The sequence below is a fragment of the Pristiophorus japonicus genome, chromosome 11, assembly GCF_044704955.1.
Source record: "Pristiophorus japonicus isolate sPriJap1 chromosome 11, sPriJap1.hap1, whole genome shotgun sequence".
Lineage (NCBI taxonomy): Eukaryota > Metazoa > Chordata > Chondrichthyes > Pristiophoridae > Pristiophorus > Pristiophorus japonicus.
In genome coordinates this window covers 207792309-207815391 of record NC_091987.1, presented here as the reverse complement: position 1 = coordinate 207815391, position 23083 = coordinate 207792309, and the positions used below count along the sequence as shown (strand labels likewise).

At 42.9% G+C, this 23083-nt stretch overlaps 1 protein-coding gene across 4 annotated transcripts in view; it reads right to left on the bottom strand.

Annotated features, from left to right (window-relative positions):
• The window catches only part of sik3 (SIK family kinase 3), a 391943-nt gene that overhangs the window by 162048 nt on the left and 206812 nt on the right, over nt 1–23083 (bottom strand). For all 4 annotated transcript variants that reach the window (XM_070894468.1, XM_070894470.1, XM_070894469.1 and 1 more), the window contains exon 4: nt 2971–3132. In XM_070894468.1, coding sequence (XP_070750569.1) covers nt 2971–3132 — 162 coding nt within the window. The remainder of the gene's footprint in view (nt 1–2970; nt 3133–23083) is intronic.

Sequence of the window (23083 nt, the reverse complement as noted above, 5' to 3'; positions counted from 1 at the left end):
GCCACTCTTACAAGTCATAGAATTAAGCTGCAGGCTAATAGCAGCAGAGATATAATTGCAAATCAACTGCCTACCCTTCGGGCATAGGAATGGTGTGTGGTGTAGGGTAAACTAAAGCCAGAAATAAAAAGCAGTTAAGGGTAATTTAAAAAAAAGATTGCTTGAAGCTGACAGTAAAATAAAAATCACATTTTCTATTTTATGCTGAAAAGGACCCACCCAACTGAAATGCTAAAGCAATGTGACTTATTTTGCTTTTAAAACCACATGGCTGTGATTTCCTATGGAAGTTTGGATGGCTATTCATTCCATCAAACCAGTTTCGCATCCTGAACTCCGGAAAGTACGATTTTCAGCCAAATTTATTTGAGGGGAAAAAGACCAGTTAAAATATCCAAGAACACAAAGTTTGGCAAAAAATTTCTCCATGACATTGAAGGCAATATAACATAACCCCAGGTCTAATTCTAACATTACTTCAATTATTATTCAAAAGGGAAACCTTTAATGGAATGATAAACTAACTGAGAGGTACTAAAGATATCTTCGTTCAGGAAAAATGGGAAATTTCTAAAACTATTAAATATGCAGCAAATGTAGCCACCCAAGAAAAATAAGTGTGAGTTAAGCAAGCAGTCTGCAAAATGCATGAATTGCACAATTAAAATCAAAATAAAACTGAAGAAAAATAATCTATACAAAGCCTACAGGAAAGAAGTGGGGGAGAAGTTTGGAAAGTGTATACATAGATGGAAAAACAAAGGATGCTATTGTAACAGAAAAGAGTAGTTAGAGAAAGTCTAACTCTAACATAAAAAGATAATTCCACTTTTCGGGGAGACCCATTAGGGCCATAAATATAAGATAGTCATTACTAAATCCAATAGGGAATTCAGAAGAAGCTTCTTTACCCAGAGAGTGGTGAGAATGTGGAACTCGCTACCACAAGAGCAGTTGAGGCGAATAGTATAGATGCATTTAAGGGGAAGCCAGATAAGTACATGAGGGAGAAAGGAATGCTAATCATCATAGGAGGAGGCTCGTGTGAATCATAAACACTGACACAGACCAGTTGGGCCGAATGGCCTGTTTCTGTGCTGCACATTTTATGTCCAGCCTGTCCTCACCACAACAGCACTGCCCTCCAGTCATCAAGATCCACGGCGTGGGTCAAACAGGGCTGCGTCATTGCCCTAACCCTCTTCTCAATCTTTCTCGCCGCCATGCTCCACCTCACAGTCAACAAGCTCCCTTGCTGGAGTGGAACTAAACTACAGAACCAGTGGGAACCTGTTCAACCTGTGCCGTCTCCAGGCCAGATCCAAGACTACCCCAACCTCTGTCGTCGAGCTACAGTAAGCGGACAATGCACGCGTCTGTGCACATACAAAGGTTGAACTCCAGGACATAGTCGACATACTTACTGAGGCGCACGAAAGCATGGGCTTTATGCTAAACATCCGTAAGACAAAGGTCCTCCACCAGCCTGTCCCCACCGCACAGCACTGCCCCCTACTGCGGCCCTGGACACGGTGGACCACTTCCCATATCTTGGGAGCCTCCCATCAACAAGAGCAGGCACCAACGAGATCCAACACCGCCTGCAGTGTGCCAGTGCAGCCTTCGGCCGCCTGAGGAAAAGAGTGTTTGAAGACCAGGCCCTCAAAACCACCACCAAGCTCATGGTCTACAGGGCTGTAGTAATACCCGCCCTCCTGTATGGCTGAGATATGGACCATGTACAGTAGACACCTCAAGTCGCTGGAAAAATACCACCTACGATGTCTCCGCAAGATCTTACAAATCCCCTGAGAGGACAGACGCACCAACATCAGCATCCTTGTCCAGGCCAACATCCCCAGCATTGAAGCACTGACCACACTTGATCAGCTCCGCTGGGCAGGCCACATAGTTCGCATGCTGGACATGAGACTCCCAAAGCAAGTGCTCTACTTGGAGCTCCTTCACGGCAAACAAGCCAAAGGTGGGCAACGGAAACGTTAAAAGGACACCCTCAAAGCCTCCCTGATAAAGTGCGACATCCCCACTAAGACCGTGGCCCAAGACCACCCTAAGTGGAGGAAGTGCATCCGAGAGGGCGCTGAGCACCTCGAGTTTCAACGGCAAGAGCGTGCAGAAATCAAACGGAGGCAGCGGAAAGAGCGTGCGGCAAACCAGTCCCACCCACCCCTTCCCTCAACGACTATCTGTCCCACCTGTGACATAGTCTGTGGCTCTCGTATTGGACTGTTCAGCCACCAAAGAACTCACTTCAGGAGTAGAAACAAGTCTTCCTCTTTTCTGAGGGACTGCCTATGATGATGACATTCTATGTAAAGTTGTGGTGAATTAAAGAGAAGATAGTCAAAATTTAACAACTATTACAGAAGGATAATTTGTTTTCTGATATTTGTAGCTTATCAATATCCTAAAACATTGTGAGAGCCTATAGCGTAGGATGCTAAAGGATTTTCAGTAGATAACTAGATATTAAAGGAACTCAAAATGCAGATGTATGCAGATCGTGAAGCACTAAAAGGATGATCTTGAAATTCCTGTCTTCCATCGATGATAGTACCTATTTTATGAATAAATATATTTCCCACTTTCCTTTGTGAGGATGCACATCCAGTTTTCCCTCATCCCCCTCCACCCCTCCTATACGGAGGTAGCAGGCAAAACCCAGGCATCTTTAGGAGTAGAATATCAAATCTGCATTCTATGGCACCAAGGAATGGTACTGCAAAGCAATGCTCATTAAACCGTATTTATGAAGAAAAACAGATGGCACAAACATAATAGGTCACAGGCAACAGTGAACTATGACATCTTTATTCTAGGCTGACCACAATTTATTCAACGTCGCCCATCCATATCATATTCTCTCCATGCCTTCAGTCCATGCAACACAAAACTAATTCCTATAAAATGCAATGATTTAAAAAGCCAGACAAATTAAGATCTATATACCTGCAATCTTTATGTTAAGGTTAGCATCCAGGAGCAGGTTTTCAGCTTTCAGGTCTCGATGTACAATGTTTCGACAGTGGCAAAAATGGACCGCTGCAACAATCTGCTTGAATTTCTTTCGGGCTTCTTTCTCTGCCATTCGTCCATGGGCCACAAGGTGATCTATAGTTTTGAATGGTTGGTGGGGAAAGAGGAGGAAGAATGTGAGAAACATGAAATAAAGGACAGGCTCAAGAATTGAAATCTCACATTTTTTGGCAAATTAAAATATAGACACCACTGTGGAGAAACTAAACAAAAAAGTACTTAAATATTTATAAGTATTTGTTGTAAATTTATCAAGGCCAAGTAGTTAACTTTAAAACTATTTTCTTCATCAAGCCCCCACCCCACCACTACATCACCTCCATGACCTCCCTGAGCCAACATCATGTATGAACAGCTCACAGATCCCTTTACAGCTATTTTTATTTCAATCAACACAAACAATTAATGCCGAGGAGATGGAAAAAAAGAAATTCTGCTTTTGTTGGGAGGCAAATCCTTCCAACGAGGAACATATTTCAGAAATGGCAACCATCACTAGAATTCAAACTCAAGACTACAGCAGTGTGGGTACTATAGTGAACAAAGCAGCACCAGTGTTCTGTGCAAGAGGCTGGTGGTTTGTAGGTTCAATGCTCTACTCGGGTTGCAGCCATGCTACACAGTGAGACACTAGAGGCCAGACAGCTCCAATCAGCCTCGGAGGGAAAAACTAGTCTCCTTTTGCCAGGCTAGGCTCTCGCACCTCCTGGTAGTTTTTCCAAGAGCAACATTTGCAGCAACCAGCAGAATTGGCCACCTACAAAGAATAGTGTGCTTTTTCAGAGGATAATATATACCTTCAACTAAAAAGAAAGGCTACAATGGTGCCAAACACATGTACTTTTCGGCTGTTTTAAGTTTTAAGTGTATCTGTGCCAATTCCGTACACACGATAATATCTGAATGTTAATTTTTCTAAATTTGTTTTTCAGATATTGATGACTCAGGCACGGCTGCATTTATTGCCCACCTTTAGGTGCCTTGACAAGGTGGTGGGCTTTCGCCTTGAACCGCTGCAGTCCTTGAAGTGATGGTGCTCCCACAATGGTGCTAGGTAGGGAATTCCAAAATTCTTACCCAGCAACGATGAAGGAACGGTGATATATGTCCAAGTCAGGATGATATGCAACTTGGAGGTGATGGTCTTCTTGGTGGTAGGGTCACAGGAGACAAAGAGGCTGTTGAAGTATCTGTTTTACCTTCTGTGAATTGTATATTGCGGCCACAATGAGTCGGTGGTGGATGTTAAGTCCAGTGGCAAGCATATCAATGAAGTGAATTGCTCCGTCCTGAACGATATCAAGCTTCTTGAATGTTGCTGCAGCTGCAGCCATCCAGGCAAGTGGGAAATATTCCATCACACTCCTGATTTGAGCCTTTTAGATGGCAGAGAGACTTTAAGGGATCAGGAGATGAGCCTTGGTGCTGATAAAGCTGGTCAAGTTCAGCTTCTAGTCAATGGAAACCCTCAGGATGTTGATAGTTGTGGCATTGAAGGTGAAGTGGATGTGGCTAGGCTTTCTCATATTCGAAATGGGTATTACCTGACATGTATTGGTATATTAGCTGCCATTTGTCAGTCCAAGCTTGGATGTTATCCAGATTCTGTTGTATGCTGGCATGGGTTGCTTCATTATCAAAGGAGTTGTGAATGGAGCTTAACACTGTGGAATTGTAATTGTTGGTGAACAACCCCACTCCTGACATACGAGGGAATGACCTGCTGAATATTTCCAGCATTTTCTCTTTTTATTTCAGATTTCCAACATCCGCAGTATTTTGTTTTTGTAATAATAGTAGGTGTTGCTTGACGAACCTATTGATGACTTCTTCCATCACTTTACTGAAGACTGGAAAACGCTGAAAGGATGATAATTGGCAGTTTAAGTTTGTCCTTTTTTTTTTAAATATGGATAGGACATTCTTGAGCATTCTTCCACTTTGTCAGATAGAAGTCAGTTTCATAGAGTTGTACTAGAATAGTTTAGCTACAGTAGCAGCTAGATCTGGTACACAGGTCTTCAACCCTATAGTCAGCGTGTTCTCAGGGCTCATAGCCTTTGCTGTACACAGTGCACTTCGCCATTTTCTAATGCTATGTGGACTGAATTTGTTGCACACTGGTGTCAATGATGATGGGGGCCTCGGGAGGAGGCAGAATACGATCACCGACTCGGCACTTTTGGTTGATGATGTTTTTGTAATTGTCTTATTTAAAATAGTATAAGGATAGCCCAACAACTATAAATCTGACAGATTGGACTATCAGCTAGTGAACAAAAATTTTGAACATTATCCTTGACTAAAATCTGCAGGTTCTCTCTTCATGGGCTGCAGAACATGAATATCCCTGCGTGCATTGCATTTCAGACCCTGCTTATTGCTGTTTATTGTTGCAATATTTCAGCAGGCAAAATGTTTAAAATTACTATACCTTGGGACGCGGAAGGTCACTTGTACACAGAATCTTCCCAGTTCTACATTCCAAAGCAGCTTTAATGCGTGTATGTAAATGCAATGTATGTGACACAGAAATCACAGTATCATTTCCATTACAAACTTCCTGGCTAAGTGCAAAACTTTTGGGAAAATTATCACTCATTGAGAGCATTTATTCTGTCTGTTGAAAATTTATTTCAACGCTGTACTGAATTAAACAAAACATGCAAAAAGCTTTAAGCCAGTTTCTTAGGGGGAATATATATATGTATATATACAAATATGTTTTGAAAATCTTTTTACATTATTTTCCTGCCCTCTCCTCCCTAAAAATTGCAAGGCATGATTGTCTCCCAAGTACCAAATTATGATTAATTTACTGCATATAATATATCACACAGGTAACAAGCAAGATGCATTCTGTGTCAATTGTTTTATATGTACAACAGTGTTACAAGTGGCTAGACCTAGAACCAGTTTGTTATTCTATTATTCAATATTGACATTTTTGTACAAAGCTCTTGCACGTCTCGCACTGAAGAAAGGTTGTTTATTTCCATTCAAGGAAATTCTGCTCCAAGCAAGATGCTGCTGTGCGCACCAAATGCTCTCACACCATCAAAGATCCCAAAGTATTCCAACACCTAGATCCCCCTTACGTTACATCACGGCTTTCAATATAAATGGAGCTGCACGACTTCTGCTGGGTGAGTCTATAACCAATGCTCTCTAGAATTGCCGGTATGGCCAGTGGGGAGCACAAATGGCCCGTGATATGGGACACCGCTGAATAGGACTTTTCTCACCCAAGTAGAAATGAGAAGTGGATTTTGAGCCATTGTTTTTTTCTTTCTGCTGATGCTCTGAAATCCACCGTGCAAAGTAACTGGAAGTTACGAATAACTTTTTTTTAAGGAGAGAACAAAGTCTCTTGACCCTTCTTGTCTGTGATAAAGGATATTAATCTCTACTGAACTTTTCACGACTGAATTCAGTTGCACTTCACAGCAGTAAACTCTGGAAACCATCCATTCACATCTCCATTCAGCTTCTTTTAACAGGATTTATATGGTTTTGATTTTATTCCAAACAAAATATTTCCACATAGTATTTATAAAATTGATATTATTACTGCATTATTTGATTAATTGTAATTCTTAATAAGTTAAATGATGTCAAGTAGGGTTTTAAGAGAAGTAGCGGCAGGGATAGTGGATGCATTGGTTGTAATTTACTAAAATTCCCTGGATTCTGGGGAGGTCCCAGCAGACTGGAAAACTGCAAATGTAACACCCCTGTTTAAAAAAAAGAGGCAGACAAAAAGCAGGAAACTATAAACCAGCTAGCCGAACATAACATCTGTGGTTGAGAAAATGTTGGAGTCCATTATTAAAGAAGCAGTAGCAGGACATTTGAGAAAACATAATTCAGTCAGGCAGAGTCAGCATGGATTTATGACAGGGAAGTCATGTTTGACAAATTTACTGGAATTCTTTGAGGATGTAACAAACAGGGTGGATAAAGGGGAACCAGTGCATGTTGTGTATTTGGACTTCCAGAAGGCATTAAACAAAGTGCCACATTAAAGGTTATTGCACAAGATAAAAGTTCAAGGGGTTGAGGGTAATATATTAGCATGGATAGAGGATTGGCTAACTAACAGAATACAGAGAGTCGGGATAAATGGTTCATTCTCAAGTTGGCAATCAGTAACTAGTGGGGTGCTGCAGGGATCAGTGCTGGGACCCCAACTATTTACAATCTATATTAATGACTTGGAAGAAGGGACTGAGTGTAACGTAGCCAAGTTTGCTGATGATGCAAAGATGGGAGGAAAAGCAATGTGTGAGGAGGACACAAAAAACCTCCAAAAGGACATAAACAGGCTAAGTGAGTGGGCAAAAATTTGGCAGATGGAGTATAATGTTGGAAAGTGAGAGATTATGCACTTTGGCAGAAGCTTGAGATGTCCTGTAAATATTCAATACAACAACAAAGTTGCATTCATTTGAATGGAAATAGTAGAGTTCAGAATGCTGACATGGACACTACTGAAAATAAAACTTATTTCCACTGGAACAACATTACAAAAGCAAATCCAACAGATATTTTTAGGAATACAAAAATACTTATTTTGGAGTTGAAAGCGTTAGAAACAAATCAGTTACAGCCAACAGGGCACAATGGTAAATAAAGCTTAGGAAATCCTGCTAGTGACTTTGTCACTCATGAGTTCTCAGTGAACTTCACAATACTCGTTACACTACATACGTCTAACCAGTTTATGTTATTTATAAAATTTCACTACAAATTGCAAGAGTATACAGTTTATTTTAATTTAGCTAGAGTTCGAGCACAGAGCATAGCTGGGTGAGTGAATTGCTAACTGAGTGAACTGATGGGGAGTTATCTGCAGACCTCCTGACAGCAGTGATGTAGTAACAAGATGTATAAATACAGAGAGCAGAGAAGCATGTAAAACAGCAAAGCAGTTAGAATGGGAGATTTTCACTTTCAAAGAGACTGCGAGATGCAAAACTGCAATGGGGCAGAAATTCAGGGTCTCAGAGACCCGTTAATGGTGGCCATTCCTAAAAATCGAATGGCCACCGCTTTGGGGTTAACAGACCAACCCAATTAAAATTCAGGTCGGGGATTTTTCAGCCTGGACCCCATCCCGCCCAAGTTTGATGCACCACCAAATTACATGAATAAAAAAATTACCAGCCATTTTCACCATCCATCGATCCCCTGCCGTGTGGTGCCCCCGGCAGGTTTTTCTGCTGGTGCACCGTCTCCGCACTGAGTGTTGCAGGCAGTGCGGCCGTCCTTAAAAGGGAGGGCCCACTGCCACAGCCGCAATGCAAAAAATGTTGCCGGCCAATTTGCCAATCGGCCATCAAAATACTGCCACCGGGTTCGGCAGGGCTGCCAATAGGCAGCTGGCACCCCTTCTTGGGTGCCAGGCCGCTGGCCCGGCCAAAACTCTGCCTGGTGGCCCAGTGGCCAAAGTTAAAAAATGCTTGAATCTCTCCCCTTTAACGGAGAGGAGATAGCGTTGTGACGCTCACGCACAGTAACTTCACCACATTGATTGACAGCAGCGGACGGCCCAACCAACCCATTTTCAGCCAGTCAGCCTGGCTTTGAGTCTAAGACCCGCCCCCATTATGATCCATTCCCTGTAGGACTTTGAAAATAATTCAAAGTCCTGAAAATGGATCTACTCACCGCACCAAGTGTTCCAGCTGTGAGTAACAGTTTTTAAAAAAATCAGCTTTCTGGTGCACCCGAATTTCGGCCCCAATTAATTTCTAGTCCAAGTATAAAAATCATTAAAAACCAGTAGGTAGGTACAAAATACAATCAAAAAGGCCAATGGAATGTTGGCCTTTATCTCAAGGAGGCTGGGAAATTGGGGGACATTCTGCTTCAGTTTTCCAGAGCTTTGGTCAGACCCCATCTGGAGTACTGCGCTCCATTTTGGGCACCGCACCTCAGGGTGGATATATTAGCCTTGGAGGGATGTGGAGCAGATTCATCAGAATACCGGGAATTAGAGGGTTAAATTATGAGGACAGGTTGCATAAATTTGGCCTGTATTCTCTTGAGTACAGAATTTCAGAGGTGAACTGATCAAGGTATTTAAAATGTGAAAAGGATTTGAGAGGCTAGATACGGAGAAACTAGTTCCGCTGGTAGGGGAACCAAGAACATGGGGACATAATCTTAAAATTAGATCTAGGTCATTCTGGAGCGGATTCAGGAAACACTTTTTCACACTAAAAGTAGTAGAAATTTGAAACTCTCTCCCCCAAAAGGCTGTGGATGCTGGGACAATTGGAGCTTTCAAGACTGACATAGATGGATTTTTGTTAATTAAAGGTATCAAGGGTTTCGAGCAAAGGTGGGAAAATGGAGCTGAGGTGCAGATCGGCCCTGATCTAATTGAATGGCTGAGCAGGTCCGAGGCTGGGTTGAATGGCCTACTCCTGTTCCTAACGTTCCTATGTTCCTATGTTTATTTGAACTAAATTCAAAGCATTCCAGATGCAATGAAAAAGGATCTCATGACATTAGTCTGGTCAACAAAATGAAATGTTTCACTTTGATGTGAAATGGTAAACCTGCAAAATAAATCCAGAAAGGGTAGCATGGCCAACAGACTACTGCTCTGCTAATGAGACTGACAAAGCTGACGTTTGTACAGTTTATTTTTTTATAAATGTACAAACAGATCAGAACATTACTACTGAAAAAGTCAAATTCCACTGAAGTTAACAAAAATCTGTCAGCAGGGCTGCCTATGACCAATAGCATTTATTTTTAATTATTTCACAGTACATGTGACATCTGGACTAAAAAGGGATTTTTTTTGCAAACTAGGGAGAAGGAGGATTTTGTGTGTCATTCTGTAATATTCTCCCTCCCCCCTCAAGCTAAACCCCAAGTTTCTCAGAGATATCCTCACTCTCTTCCTCACCTTCTGCACTGTGACTCCACATCTATGATTATTTGAATCTCCATCCCAACTCACCTTGTTCTTTTTCCCCTGATTTAACTGCCCTCCCGTTGTCCCTTAACCTCTCCTCCATATAAATCTCCTACCCATTTTCACGGCCAACCCCTCAACTATGCCAATTTACGTAGTCTATCTACTCTCATCGTCTCAATCACAGACAATGCCATCTCTGATCACGTCCTTGTATCTCTCACCACTTACATTCCTCTACCCCCTCCAACCCCTGGAAAGACTCTTCCACCAGTCACTGACAACTGCATTTTCAGACTCTCAACTGTCTAGCCTTTGGCCCTCCATTCGCCACAATGACACATTTGCAGTCAGCAATTTTCTTTCTCACTCCCTCACCTCTGCCTTTGATACCCTTGTCCCCAGGAAAACTCTTACTTTATCCCATCCTGGTCATATCCCCTGGTATTGCCCCTATATTCACCCCCTAAAGTCCAAGCAGTGCAGACTTGAACATATCTGCAGCCTCCTTCGACTGGACCATATCAAGCATGATTGGACCCTACTCTCACCAAAACCACTCACTGCCATAGGATCATCCACCAATGCAGAGAAAGCGCCAGTCTTCTTAGCTCCACAGGGGCTCCCAGTTCCCCAATGCCTCAAATTTAAAATTCTCGTCCTTGTCTTTAAATCCCTTCATAACCTTACCCCTCCCCGGCTCCTCTGTTCTAACTCTAGCCATTTGTGTATCACCCTTCCCTTTATAGAAACATAGAAAATAGGTGCAGGAGCAGGCCATTCAGCCCTTCTAGCCTGCACCACCATTCAATGAGTTCATGGCTGAACATGAAACTTCAGTACCCACTTCCTGCTTTCTCGCCATACCCCTTGATCCCCCGAGTAGTAAGGACTTCATCTAACTCCCTTTTGAATATATTTAGTGAATTGGCCTCAACTACTTTCTGTGGTAGAGAATTCCACAGGTTCACCACTCTCTGGGTGAAGAAGTTTCTCCTCATCTCGGTCCTAAATGGCTTACCCCTTATCCTTAGACTGTGACCCTTGGTTCTGGACTTCCCCAACATTGGGAACATTCTTCCTGCATCTAACCTGTCTAAACCCGTCAGAATTTTAAACGTTTCTATGAGGTCCCCTCTCATTCTTCTGAACTCCAGTGAATACAAGCCCAGTTGATCCAGTCTTTCTTGATAGATCAGTCCCACCATCCCGGGAATCAGTCTGGTGAATCTTCGCTGCACTCCCTCAATAGCAAGAATGTCCTTCCTCAAGTTAGGAGATCAAAACTGTACACAATACTCCAGGTGTGGCCTCACCAAGGCCATGTACAACTGTAGCAACACCTCCCTGCCCCTGTACTCAAATCCCCTCGTTATGAAGGCCAACATGCCATTTGCTTTCTTAACCGCCTGCTATACCTGCATGCCAACCTTCAATGACTGATGTACCATGACACCCAGGTCTCGTTGCACCTTCCCTTTTTCTAATCTGTCACCATTCAGATAATAGTCTGTCTCTCTGTTTTTACCACCAAAGTGGATAACCTCACATTTATCCACATTATTTTTCATCTGCCATTCATTTGCCCACTCACCTAACCTATCCAAGTCACTCTGCAGCCTCATAGCATCCTCCTCGCAGCTCACACTGCCACCCAACTTAGTGTCATCCGCAAATTTGGAGATACTGCATTTAATCCCCTCGTCTAAATCATTAATGTACAATGTAAACAGCTGGGGCCCCAGCACAGAACCTTGCGGTACCCCACTAGTCACTGCCTGCCATTCTGAAAAGTACCCATTTACTCCTACTCTTTCCACAATTGTCAGCCATTCTTTCAGCTGCTTAGGCCCCACGCTCTGGTATTTTGTTTCTATACTCCTCCACCTCTCTCTCCTCCTTTAAGACCCTCAACACTCCCCACTCTTTGACCAAGATCCCATCTTAGGCTTAGAGTTTCTTTTTCCCTTATGCCTCTGTGAAGCATCATGGGACATATTTGTCTACATTATAGGCACTATACAAATGCAAGTTGTTATTCTGAAACACGGAATGAACTGCAGTAACTATTGTATAACTTGTTGATGATGGTTTCCCAAAAGACTGACAACTTGCAGCAGTTTTACATGGCAACAAAGAACCTCGGCTTTAAATATACAATCAGATCAATGTATTTTTGGTTCTGAATGTCTGATAGTACTTACCCATATAAAATATATATATTCCTTCACTTCACTGCCATGTGCAAAAAATGGTAATGTTATCGAATCAGATCTTCAGCCCCTATGCCGCTTTAACCTTTCACTCCAATCATGCTGTCTTTATTGTGCATATTGTGCTTTTTCAAAACAGCAGCAATCAAAAATGTATTTTTAATCAAACAACTGAAGATGGAAATTATGCAACCCTAAATGCAGTTAGCTAGAAATTTTCACTGATTTTCCAATAAAAGATCTAACTGTTGACAAAGCATTTTTTGGCATTTTTACAAAAGAATGTAATTATGATTCAGTTACTGAAATTTCTCAAAATTATATTTATTACATCATCCATCTACTGTCATCTTTGCGATTAAATTGAAAAGATAACTGCCTAGCAGCAAGTCAACGCAGCTTTTAATGCTGTGGTTTTGCTGACGTTCATGGACCACTCCGGCTCTTGTGGCTCAGGATGGCAGTAGATCGTTCAATTGAATTACTGCCTTGTAACTTTCTGCTAGCCATCTATTATCCTACATATAAAACTATACAATTAGATGACTAAATTTTCTACACTTACTACATAAGCGTATGGCCTTACAGTTCACTGCTCGTCCCTTTCCATCCTCATCCGCTTTATGGAGACCTTTATTCCAAAGACAATAGTTACATTTTCTCCATGAATTACTTTTGGCTAAATATCTTCCCCTTGTTTTCTAGCTTTAACCATGCCACATGCCATTTCCAAACCTCTGCTAATGCCATTCATTAACTGACTGTTTTGAGATACTCAACCTACCCAGCTTTGTAGTCAAGTTGGTTAAAACTTGTTTTATAAAACAAGAAATTCTCAGATTCTTTTAAAAGTTGATCAGGTCCGAAATGAACCCCCGCCCGAAACGGGTCGCGCCTTCCGCTTTTGAAGTGATTTCTACGCCGCGCCGAATGAGGTGGCCTCTTTTGCGAAATTTAGCGCTCTCGGTTTTTTTTATAAGCAGACCGGAAGTCAGTCACGGGGCGGAAGTGGGGTGGTAAGTACTCTAGAGGGGCGGAAGTGGAGGCGGAACAGAGTCTCTGCCGCTGTCAGTCAGCAGCGGGCCGGAGATGACGTCATTACGCGTGTGCGTCACCACGTCTCTCCCCTTCAGTTAAAAGGGGAGAGATGCAGCGATTCTTTAGGTTCGGACCACTGGGCCATCAGAGAGGGTTTCAGCCAGGCCAACAGTCTGGCACCCAAGAGGGGTGAAATCGGCCGGTGAAAAAAAATAAAATGGCGGCCGCGGCAGTGGACTCTCGTCCCGGCTAAGTCCCATACACAAAAGATAAGGTGCACCGACAGAAAAAGCCGACGGGGGTATCGCTCGGAGGATCGAGGAGTTTACAGCTGAATTTGGCTGGAGGTGCGGGAGATCGGCGGTGCACGCTTTGATCACACACTTAGGACCGGTCGGCAGCGGCGGGGTAGAAGCGGACACTCCAGAAAAATCCCCAAGCTGAATTCCGCTGGCGGCGCTTCGCTGCTGCTTTCTGGCAGTAAGCGGCCTTTTTAGGGAGCTGAATTTCAGCCCCGATCAGTTTTAAGTATGAAATCAGCTGAATAAATAGAAAATAGCATTTCCTTTGAAGACAAGCCAGTCTTCGATTAGAACAATGCAATACATGGGTTACGCCAATGACTCCCACTTGCCAAATTCACATCTAAGCCAGCTTATCAGGAAGAAAAAGGACAATGTCAAGATCGGATACTTCCCCAAGAAGACAAGTAAAAATAAGCTTGTAACTTAATCCAAGATACCTCTCAGCACCTAGTAGCTGGTTACAGAAGGACAGTAGCAGAGGCATAAATACAGGCCATCTTTTTACCAGGCAGTGCAGTACAAAGGGACCAGGTGAGGGCAAGAATAAATCCTAACCTTAGTCAAAGCAAATTCTGAAGAATAAAATACACATGAAGGGCTATGTTGTTGACATAACAGCATTCTTAGTAACAAACTTTAGTTATTTGGTATCTTAACTCTGCCAGGTCACAGGATTTAAAATAACCTTACAGCTGATTTTCTTAAAAATCTTAAATTAAATTAAAATCACCTTCATGGAATTTAGAGGAGCACAACAGTTAACTATTTAAAAATATATATGATTGGTGAAGTTTTTTGAGAAATCCTAAAGACTAAACGTTCTAGCAAACTTTTTTTAAAATGCCTCAATCAGGCCAAAATTAGAACACAAAACTCCTTTAATATTTTAATGAAGATCCTGTTACTGACATGTCAAATTGTTAGCCACCGGCATAAAAACATAACAAAAAGGAGCAGGAGTAGGCCATATGGCCCCTCGAGCCTGCTCCGCCATTCAATACGATTATGGCTGATCTAATCATGGACTCAGCTCCACTTTCCTGCCCGCTCCCCATAACCCTTTATTCCCTTAGCGCTCCAAAATCTGTCTATCTCTGCCTTAAATATATTCAATGACCCAGCCTCCACAGCTCTCTGGGGCAGAGAATTCCACAGATCTACAACCCTCAGGGAAAAAAATTCATCCTCAACTCAGTTTTAAATGGGCAGCCCCTTATTCTGAGACTATGCCCCCTAGTTCTAGATACCCTTGAGTGGAAATATCCTCACTGCATCCACCTTGTCGAGCCCCCTCATTATCTTATATGTTTCGATAAGATCAATTCTCATTCTTCTGAACTCCAATGAGTATAAGCCCAACCTACTCACCCTTTCCTTATAAGTCAACCCTCTCATCTCCGGAATGAACCTAGTGAACATTCTTTGAACAGCCTCCAATGCAAGTATATCCTTTCTTAAATAGGGAGACCAAAACTGTACGCAGTATTCTAGGTGTGGCCTCACCAATACCCTGTACAGTTGTAGCAGGACTTCTCTGCTTTTATATTCCATCCCCCTTGCAATAAAGGCCAACATTCCATTTTCCTTCCGGATTACTTGCTGTACCACATACTAACTTTTTGTGTTTCATGCACAAGGACACCCAGAGCCCTCTGTAATGCAGCACTTTGCAATTTTTCTCCAATTAAAATGCAATTTGCATTTCTATTCTTTCTGCCAAAGTGGATAGCCTCACATTTTTCCACATTATACTCCATCTGCCAACTTTTTGCCCACTCACTTAGTTTGTCTATATCTCTTTACAGATGTTTTGTATCCTCCTCACAATTTGCTTTCCCACCCATCTTTGTATCATCAGCAAACTTGGCTATATTACACTCAATCCCTTCAGCCAAGTCATTAATGTAGATTATAAATAGTTGAGGCCCCAGCACCAATACCTGCGGCACCCCACTAGTTAATGTTTGCCAACCAGGAAATGACCCGACTCTCTGTTTTCTGTTAGTTAGCCAATCCTCTATCCATGCTAATATATTACCCCAACCCAGTGAACTGATTTATAGCAATGCTGAAAAGATTGGAAGAGTAGTATCACTAGAGTAATAATACTGAATAATGTGCATGTCGACTGAGGAACTTGCTGAAAATAAATCGCATTCCTATAATAAAATTCCAGCAAGATTGCAACACAGTAAAGATGAAGAAGACTGGAAAAAATCTAAATCTGTCTCAAAGAACTTAGGTAGGGCTAGTAGCCTGACAATTAGTGAAATGAATCATGAAGGAATTAACTGTTAATCAGTGAAGTGATTGTTGTTCTTGGTGTAGTACATCAGAACTACTGCTAACAACAGGACAACAAGGAATGAGATGTGAATGTTGAATAACAGACGATATGCAGCACTGGCTGGGAGAGATCACGTAACTTGCATAACTACTGCAAGGAAAATCTTAAGGCATAGAGTCCTGTAATTAAATCTCTTTCCTCTCATTTGGATTGTAGCCTATTCATTTGTATGGGGAAACATAAAAGAACAGGAAACAATTAGGTCTACTGCCATATTGGCATTACTAAACCGGATACCAGCAACTTACTTTTCTGTTGTTTCTTAAAAAAACAAGCTGAAGAGTCAAACTCCATAGGACACCACTAAGGTTGAAGAAAGTTTAAATAAAGTTGAGGTCAAGATTCATGAATTTTTGTCATTTATACCTGTTAAATGGCTCATTAGCTCCTTAAGAAATGTTAAAATAAATCACACTGCTGTTTATTTGTTAGCGACTCATTAATAATTGAAAAGTGTTATTACCTTTTTTTTAAAAAAGAGTAAAGAAGAAAACATAACCAATGACCAACAGCGGAAAGCCATGTCAAGAACCATACCAGTAATATTAATTCCTGCAGTGAATTCAAGTGAAGCACAATTCAAGAGTTACCTGCAGCTACCACAATAAACTATTGGGACCGAAATTCAGGGTCTCAAAGACGGCGGCCATTCCTGAAAATCGAATGGCCACCGCTTTTGGGTCAACAGGCTGTCCCCAGATTCAGATCGGGGATTTTTCGGCCTGGATCCCATCCCGCCCAAGTGGTTGCACTGGCAATGAAAACAATAAAAAAGCAATGAAAATACTTACCCATCGATTTTCACCTGAATCTGTCGATCCCACGCCATGCGGTGCCCCCGGAAGGTTTTTCTGCCGGTGGATCATCTCCGCAGTGCAGCCACCCTTAAAGGGAAACATTTTTGCCGGCGACTTGCTGATCGGCCGGCAAAATACTGCCCCGGGTTTGGCCGGGCTGTTAACGTCAGCCTGGCACGGGTGCCAGGCTGCTGGCCCGGCCAAAACCCTCCCTGGTGGCCCAGGGGCCAAAGTTAAAAAATGATAGAATCTCTCCCCTTTAATGGAGGGGAGAGGGCGTGGTAATGCACAGCGCTGTGATGTCATCACGACTCCACTGCTGATTGACAGCGACAGAGGCCCTGACCGACCCATTTTCAGCCAGTCAGCCTGGCTTTGAATCTAAGGCCCACCCCCATTATGATCCATTTCGTGTAGGACTTTGAAAACATTTCAAAGTCCTGAAAATGGATCTACTAACCATACCAGTAGTTCCAGCGGTAAGTACCACTCCAAAACTCATAGGTGCGCCAACTTTCTGGTGCACTTGAATTTCGGTCCCAAGAGCTATGATGAGGTAGTTAAAGGGGATAACCTTTCTGATGGATGAGGTAAGCATGAGTCGATGCAAAAGTCAGGACCAGAGGTAAGGCATAGGTCTAGGGGATCAGCTGAATTACCAGAACAGTCAAGGTTGACTGACTGACGAGTCCTTCAATGTCACTTGGAAGGGCAAAAACAGCTTACATAGCAATTTAACTAGCAAAACATCCCAATATGGAGGGAGGAGGAGGGATTCAACGTGAGCAGAGTATGAAGAGGAATTAAGAGGCAACTGAAGGCACATTGAAGATTTAGGTTTTAAGAAGCCTTTTGAAATTAGGGAGTGTAACAAGGAACAAAATGTAGGCGAAAGATCGAGAGTGTGGGGGTCAAGAACTAACAAACGTGGTAATAAATGGCAGGCTCATAAATAGAAAACAAGAAGAAAAGCCATTGTTGATGGTGAATACTGAAGCCACCAAGTATGGTGATCTCAGCTGAGAGGAAGATCCTACTCTTTTGTTGATGCACACAATTATCACATAATTTACACTATAATTAATCGCACTCGCTTTAATATAAAACAGAAAAGAAAAAAAAGTCTTTAAAAGTTGGTACTCATTGTTTTCATTAGCCAAATTAGTAACACTGTGTGTCTTCAAAATTATTATGGGCTAGAACCTCCACTTTTGTGCTCATTGCCCAAATATGGGCATTATTTCCGGCATGGGCAATAAAAAAGGGTTTTCAGATCGCTGGCTTCTCACCCACTCAAAACACCTAGTTTACATTTTTGAAAATGGGCATTACCGTGAGTGATATCAAATTTTTTTGACCTTCTGCCGTTAAGTGTGGCCGTCCTTAGCAACGGCATGGCAACGCTCAATTCCTGTGATTCTGGAGGTCAAGGGTCACCATGACATGTGCAGAAGAGGAGAGAGAGAGAGCGCTGAGAGGGACTGAAGGCGTGCCTGGGTGTGGTGTGCCTGTTTTGGGAGGAAGGAGGGAGACTTTAGAGCTTCACAGCAAGTAGGCAAACAAAAATTAGCTGTTACCAGCCATATATTTGACCGAATTTGCCCTATAATGGAGGGAGAGGAGGAGGCATCACAGCACGCTGAGGAGATTGATGCTGGAGAGAGCAGTGAGGTGGGAGAGGAGCACACTGGAGGGCGCAAAAGATCTAGGAGGTTCTCAGACAAGGCAACTGCCTCCCTACTACAGGAGGTCGAGTTACGCTGGGGTGATTTGACACAGGGAGCGCGTGGAAAGCCCACCCTAAAGGCCTACCAGAGGATATGGACCGAGATAGCAGAGGTGGTCTCGTCGGCGTGAGGGAAACCAATGCCGCAAATGATGGAACGACCTTGTGGGATCCGCAAGAGTAAGTATTACATTGATTTACACGTACTTATGTATTTATATAATTTGATTTGTAACAGTCATGAGTGACTATCAACAGGTGTGAGGTCTCGCACTTTTACCCAGAATGTTTTACTCAAAGCCTGCGGTGTACTTCTTTAGGTAAAGAATGATAATTATCATAATAATCATGATTACATCTGTCGGTTATGTGTTGTATCAGTCTCTGTGACAGTACCTGGCAATGATATCACGCAATGATCTCATTCCATGTCATCCTGTCACCTTTTACAGACGAAGCTATCGACGATGAGGTCCGTGCAGAGGCAAACTTTTGGGAGGCCACCAATCCCCAGCAACATCACTGAGATGGAGGAGTGAGTGCTCGCATTCGTGGGAAAGCACCCCCGGATGCATCTGCAGACCCTGAAGTGATGCCACGTGAGTAAAGCTTATACCATTGCATGATGTAAAGTCAATAGATGCCACACCAACTCATAGCCGAACAATCATATATGATAGATGATTTCTGAAAGTGTCATAGAAATAATGCTGGCCTAATGAAAATCATTGGAATGTAAATGCGTTGATGGTCATGAAATGTGATGTCTGCAATGATTTTGAGAGTGGTGGTGATTCTGTCATGCATATGCTGTTTGTTGTGCTGGACTCACCTTGTCACCCTAGCACCCCCTTCTCCTCTAATAACCTCATTTATGTCTTGCAGCTCAGCCAGCAGCGGGGCCCCAGGGACCAGAGGGTGGGGGCGCGGGGCAGGAGTCGGCGGACAATCCTACTACATCTGGTGCTGAGGAGCTCCGATTGTCGGCCATCAATCCGTTGGGTCTGTTCTCAACGGGTGAGAGCGCGGACTTCGAAGAACCTGCATCGCCACGTTCCAGACGCCATTCCACCCCAAGGCCATCTAGTGGTCCTCCGGTCATTCCGCCTCCACTCTGGAGGTGCCGGTCCCAAACACCTCTCCACAGGGCACCCCATTTGTCCCTAGGACAGCGCCGACCCCGTGGAGGCCTCGTGGACGCAGCAGGTCTGTTCCACGAGCGCGACATGACAGCGGAGAGATGGTACTGTTATCCAGGAGGATTGTAGACATTGGTGACCAGCTCATCGAAGCATTGAAGGGAATATTCCGACATCTGGCTACCATGACCGAGTTCATTCCGCGCATGGCGGAGTCCCTGGATAGCCAGGAACACTTCTGCCACAGACCTCCCAGGGGTCCCCGAGCGCGGCACTCCATCCCTGGGTTCCGCACAACCACTGTCAACGACAGATGAGAGCAAGGACGAAGATCCTGCTTCTGCGTCAGAGAATGTTGCCCCCTTGGCACCCCCCATACCCATGCAACCAACGCATCTGCCTTCATATCCCCCCCCCCCAATGAGGCACCGCCTGAGGAGCTCCTCGGCCAGGTGCCGTGGAGCGAGGAGGGAAAGGGGTTGAAGTGGGGAGGAGGAGAGGGGGAAGGAAAGTGAGGTGCATGTGCGCAGGAGATGGCTGTGTTATATCTCCATCTGGTGTATGCAATTTGTTGCAATGTATGGGGGCTGGGGACCATGCTCCTGCTTTGCCTTTGTATTCTGTGTTGGTGGACATGTTGAACATGTGATTTATGTCAATGGTGGAAAAAGTGGGGTGTGAGGGTTGGGTGTTATTGGCTGTGATACTTATGATTTCAGACCAATTGCATATATCCAGATGGTATTAAACTTTTGTTATTGAACATAATCTTATTGCGCATTGTCTCAGATAGCTGAACCGTTACACACTGGTGATTCCTTACCATGAAAGGGTTAAATACAACTTATCAATCAATGTAAACTTTAACTGGCACCAAGGTGATGGACACCATTGATGTCTGAGCTGCACACACACAGCAGTGTGTCAGCATTGTCACTCACATCAGCGCTCTTTCAGGCAAATCTTTCCGATATCAGCTCCTTATGGTAAGAGTGGGATTTAACAAATGCCAGCCACACTGCTGCCGTTCGTCCAGGTTAGTTCCACTTTTTGTGGGCGTCTTTTTGAGCGAGCGATATTCTGGGCGATGTGTGTGCAAGGTGGTGAAATTGACGATGGACAATCTCCATGGCCGCTAGTTTGGATAAATATGCTCTTTACGACAAAAAACAGTGGGCGGGCATTAATATTGAATCTCGGCGTTAATTCCATGTGGAAAGTAACGCTGGGCGACATTATGGGCGTTGAATTCGCCCATTCTGCTGGATGGGCGGTAATATTTTTTCTCGCCGTTAAGCCCATTGGAAAATACCGCTCGCCGATAAGTCTCCTAAAAAAAGCCCGTCAGTTTCAATTTTGTGCCAAAATGGGCGATATCTGGGCATAGTACGTCATTTCAGCGTTAAGTGGGCATTAAGCATGCAAAAAAAGTGGAGGTTTGAGCCCAATGAGTTTTTTTTTACTCCATACAAACTATTCTAGAAAATAAGTCTTAGCTACTTCACTCATTAAACCTAACAAACTTTACTCTATAGCCCTGTGATAAACAAAATCTAGCTCACAAAATAAATCACAGTTTTGACCACATACAGGTAGGCAACAAAGGAGCCTCTCAGCTGCTCATCATACCATTCTATCTCAAAATATTTAACTCGTTACAGCAGAATTCAGTATTAGTAATGCACATTGCGTACTTATTCCACCGAGCTCTATTCTTCACCTTTGAAGTTTTGCCAATGGGAAGTCAAGGTTAGAGATTAGAGGTTAGCAATGTAACTGTACAATGTACGTATTGACATCTGTGGAGCAAAAAGTTATATAACTTTAAAACAGTTGGCATGAAGAAAGCCTCTATCCTCACCACAGGCTTAACTCCAACTTCAAAGTGAGACCAAATTTATTCTAAACACTAGCTTTGAATTACATTGTGATTTTGCCAATTTATATCATTGAACACAAGTGCGTTTACCATATTTAAAGCAACTCCTTCAGTTGGAAGCGAGGGGGAGAACATAGTCTCCTTCATTTGTGTTGCTCAGCCTATAAAATGCATTCTTACTGAAAAGCTACACCTTTCTCCCTTCTTCCTCCTTCTCTTCCTCCATGTTAAAAGAAGTTCTGCTTCCAAAATATTTCCCTAATGGGCAAAACTCGTTTTACTTACATATGGCAAATGCTGGCGTCAATCAAAACTGGAATTTGAATCTGCAGCACAGGGATATGAAGCAAACAACTTAACCCCTGTGCTACCAGTATATGCACATATTTTTCAAACAAACTGTGGGTATGAAAATCTGTAGAAAGCATTCTATGAACTATTCTTTTGCTGTGATTGTGTAAAAACATTTTTAAAGTTGTATAATTATATTTTTTTTAAATACTCGGTGCACATTTTAGCTTCTTTTGTTACTCTTTTACCCTAAATGTTTTTTCCTCAGGCAGTGGGAGTGCAAGGTGTAGATCATGCATTTTTTCATAGTTTTAAGGATAATTGCATGATCCCATATTTCCAGTGGACAATCCGTGCTCAGAGAACCCGAGTCAGAGATAGAGCTACAACTCTAGCCCCGATTTGCCAACCTGCACTCTCTATGAATGCAGGTCCTCACTGGGACAATGGTTTGCAGAATTACCCCTATTTTTCCACGTCACTTCATAGTGACGGACTAATAAATAAGGCAGAATAGATCTTTGTAAGTCAATTTTGCAACGGATTCACTTATGCCAGCATCCTTCCCCCTCCTACCAGAGGAATGGTAGTATAGTAGTTATCTTACTGGACTAGTAATCCAGAGGCCTGCACTAATGATCCAGAAACACAAATTCAAATACCATCACAGCAGCTGGGAATTTAAATTCAGTTAATTAAATAAATCTGGAATAAAAAGCTAGTGTCAGTAATGGTGACCATGGAACTACCAGATTGTTGCAAAAACCCATCTGGTTCACTAATGACCTTTAAGGAAGGAAATCTGCCATCCTTACCCAGTCTGGTCTATATGTGACTCCAGACCCACAGCAATGTGGTTGACTCTTAACTGCCCTCTGAAATGGCCTAGCAAGCTACTCAGTTGTCAAGAAGCTGGCTCTCCACCAGCATTGGGCAATTAGGAATGGGCAATAAATGCTGGTCTTGCCAGTGAATGAATACATTTTTAAAAATCCATGTTCCCCCAGACAAAGCAGCCTATCGCCATTCATTTTCGAAATCCAGGATAATATAGATTGTACAGTTCACCCATTGATTGTAATGCCTGGATGACACAGGGTGAAATAGAAACTTGGGTCCCTGTGTCACACCCTATTCTTTAAATAAAATTATATTTCTAAATTACTGGGAAACAATGAGAACTCTTAACTTCAGCACTGGTACGGTTATCTAAAAACAGTAAACCCAGTGCAATCTCCTGCATGTGACTGTGGAATTTGTTCAGTTTATGGCAAAGTGCTGTTTGTGTGCTGTTATAGTCAGTCCTTTGTACAGTGTTCAATTAAGCAGAGCCAGAGGAATGTGACACGTGCTGTTCTGT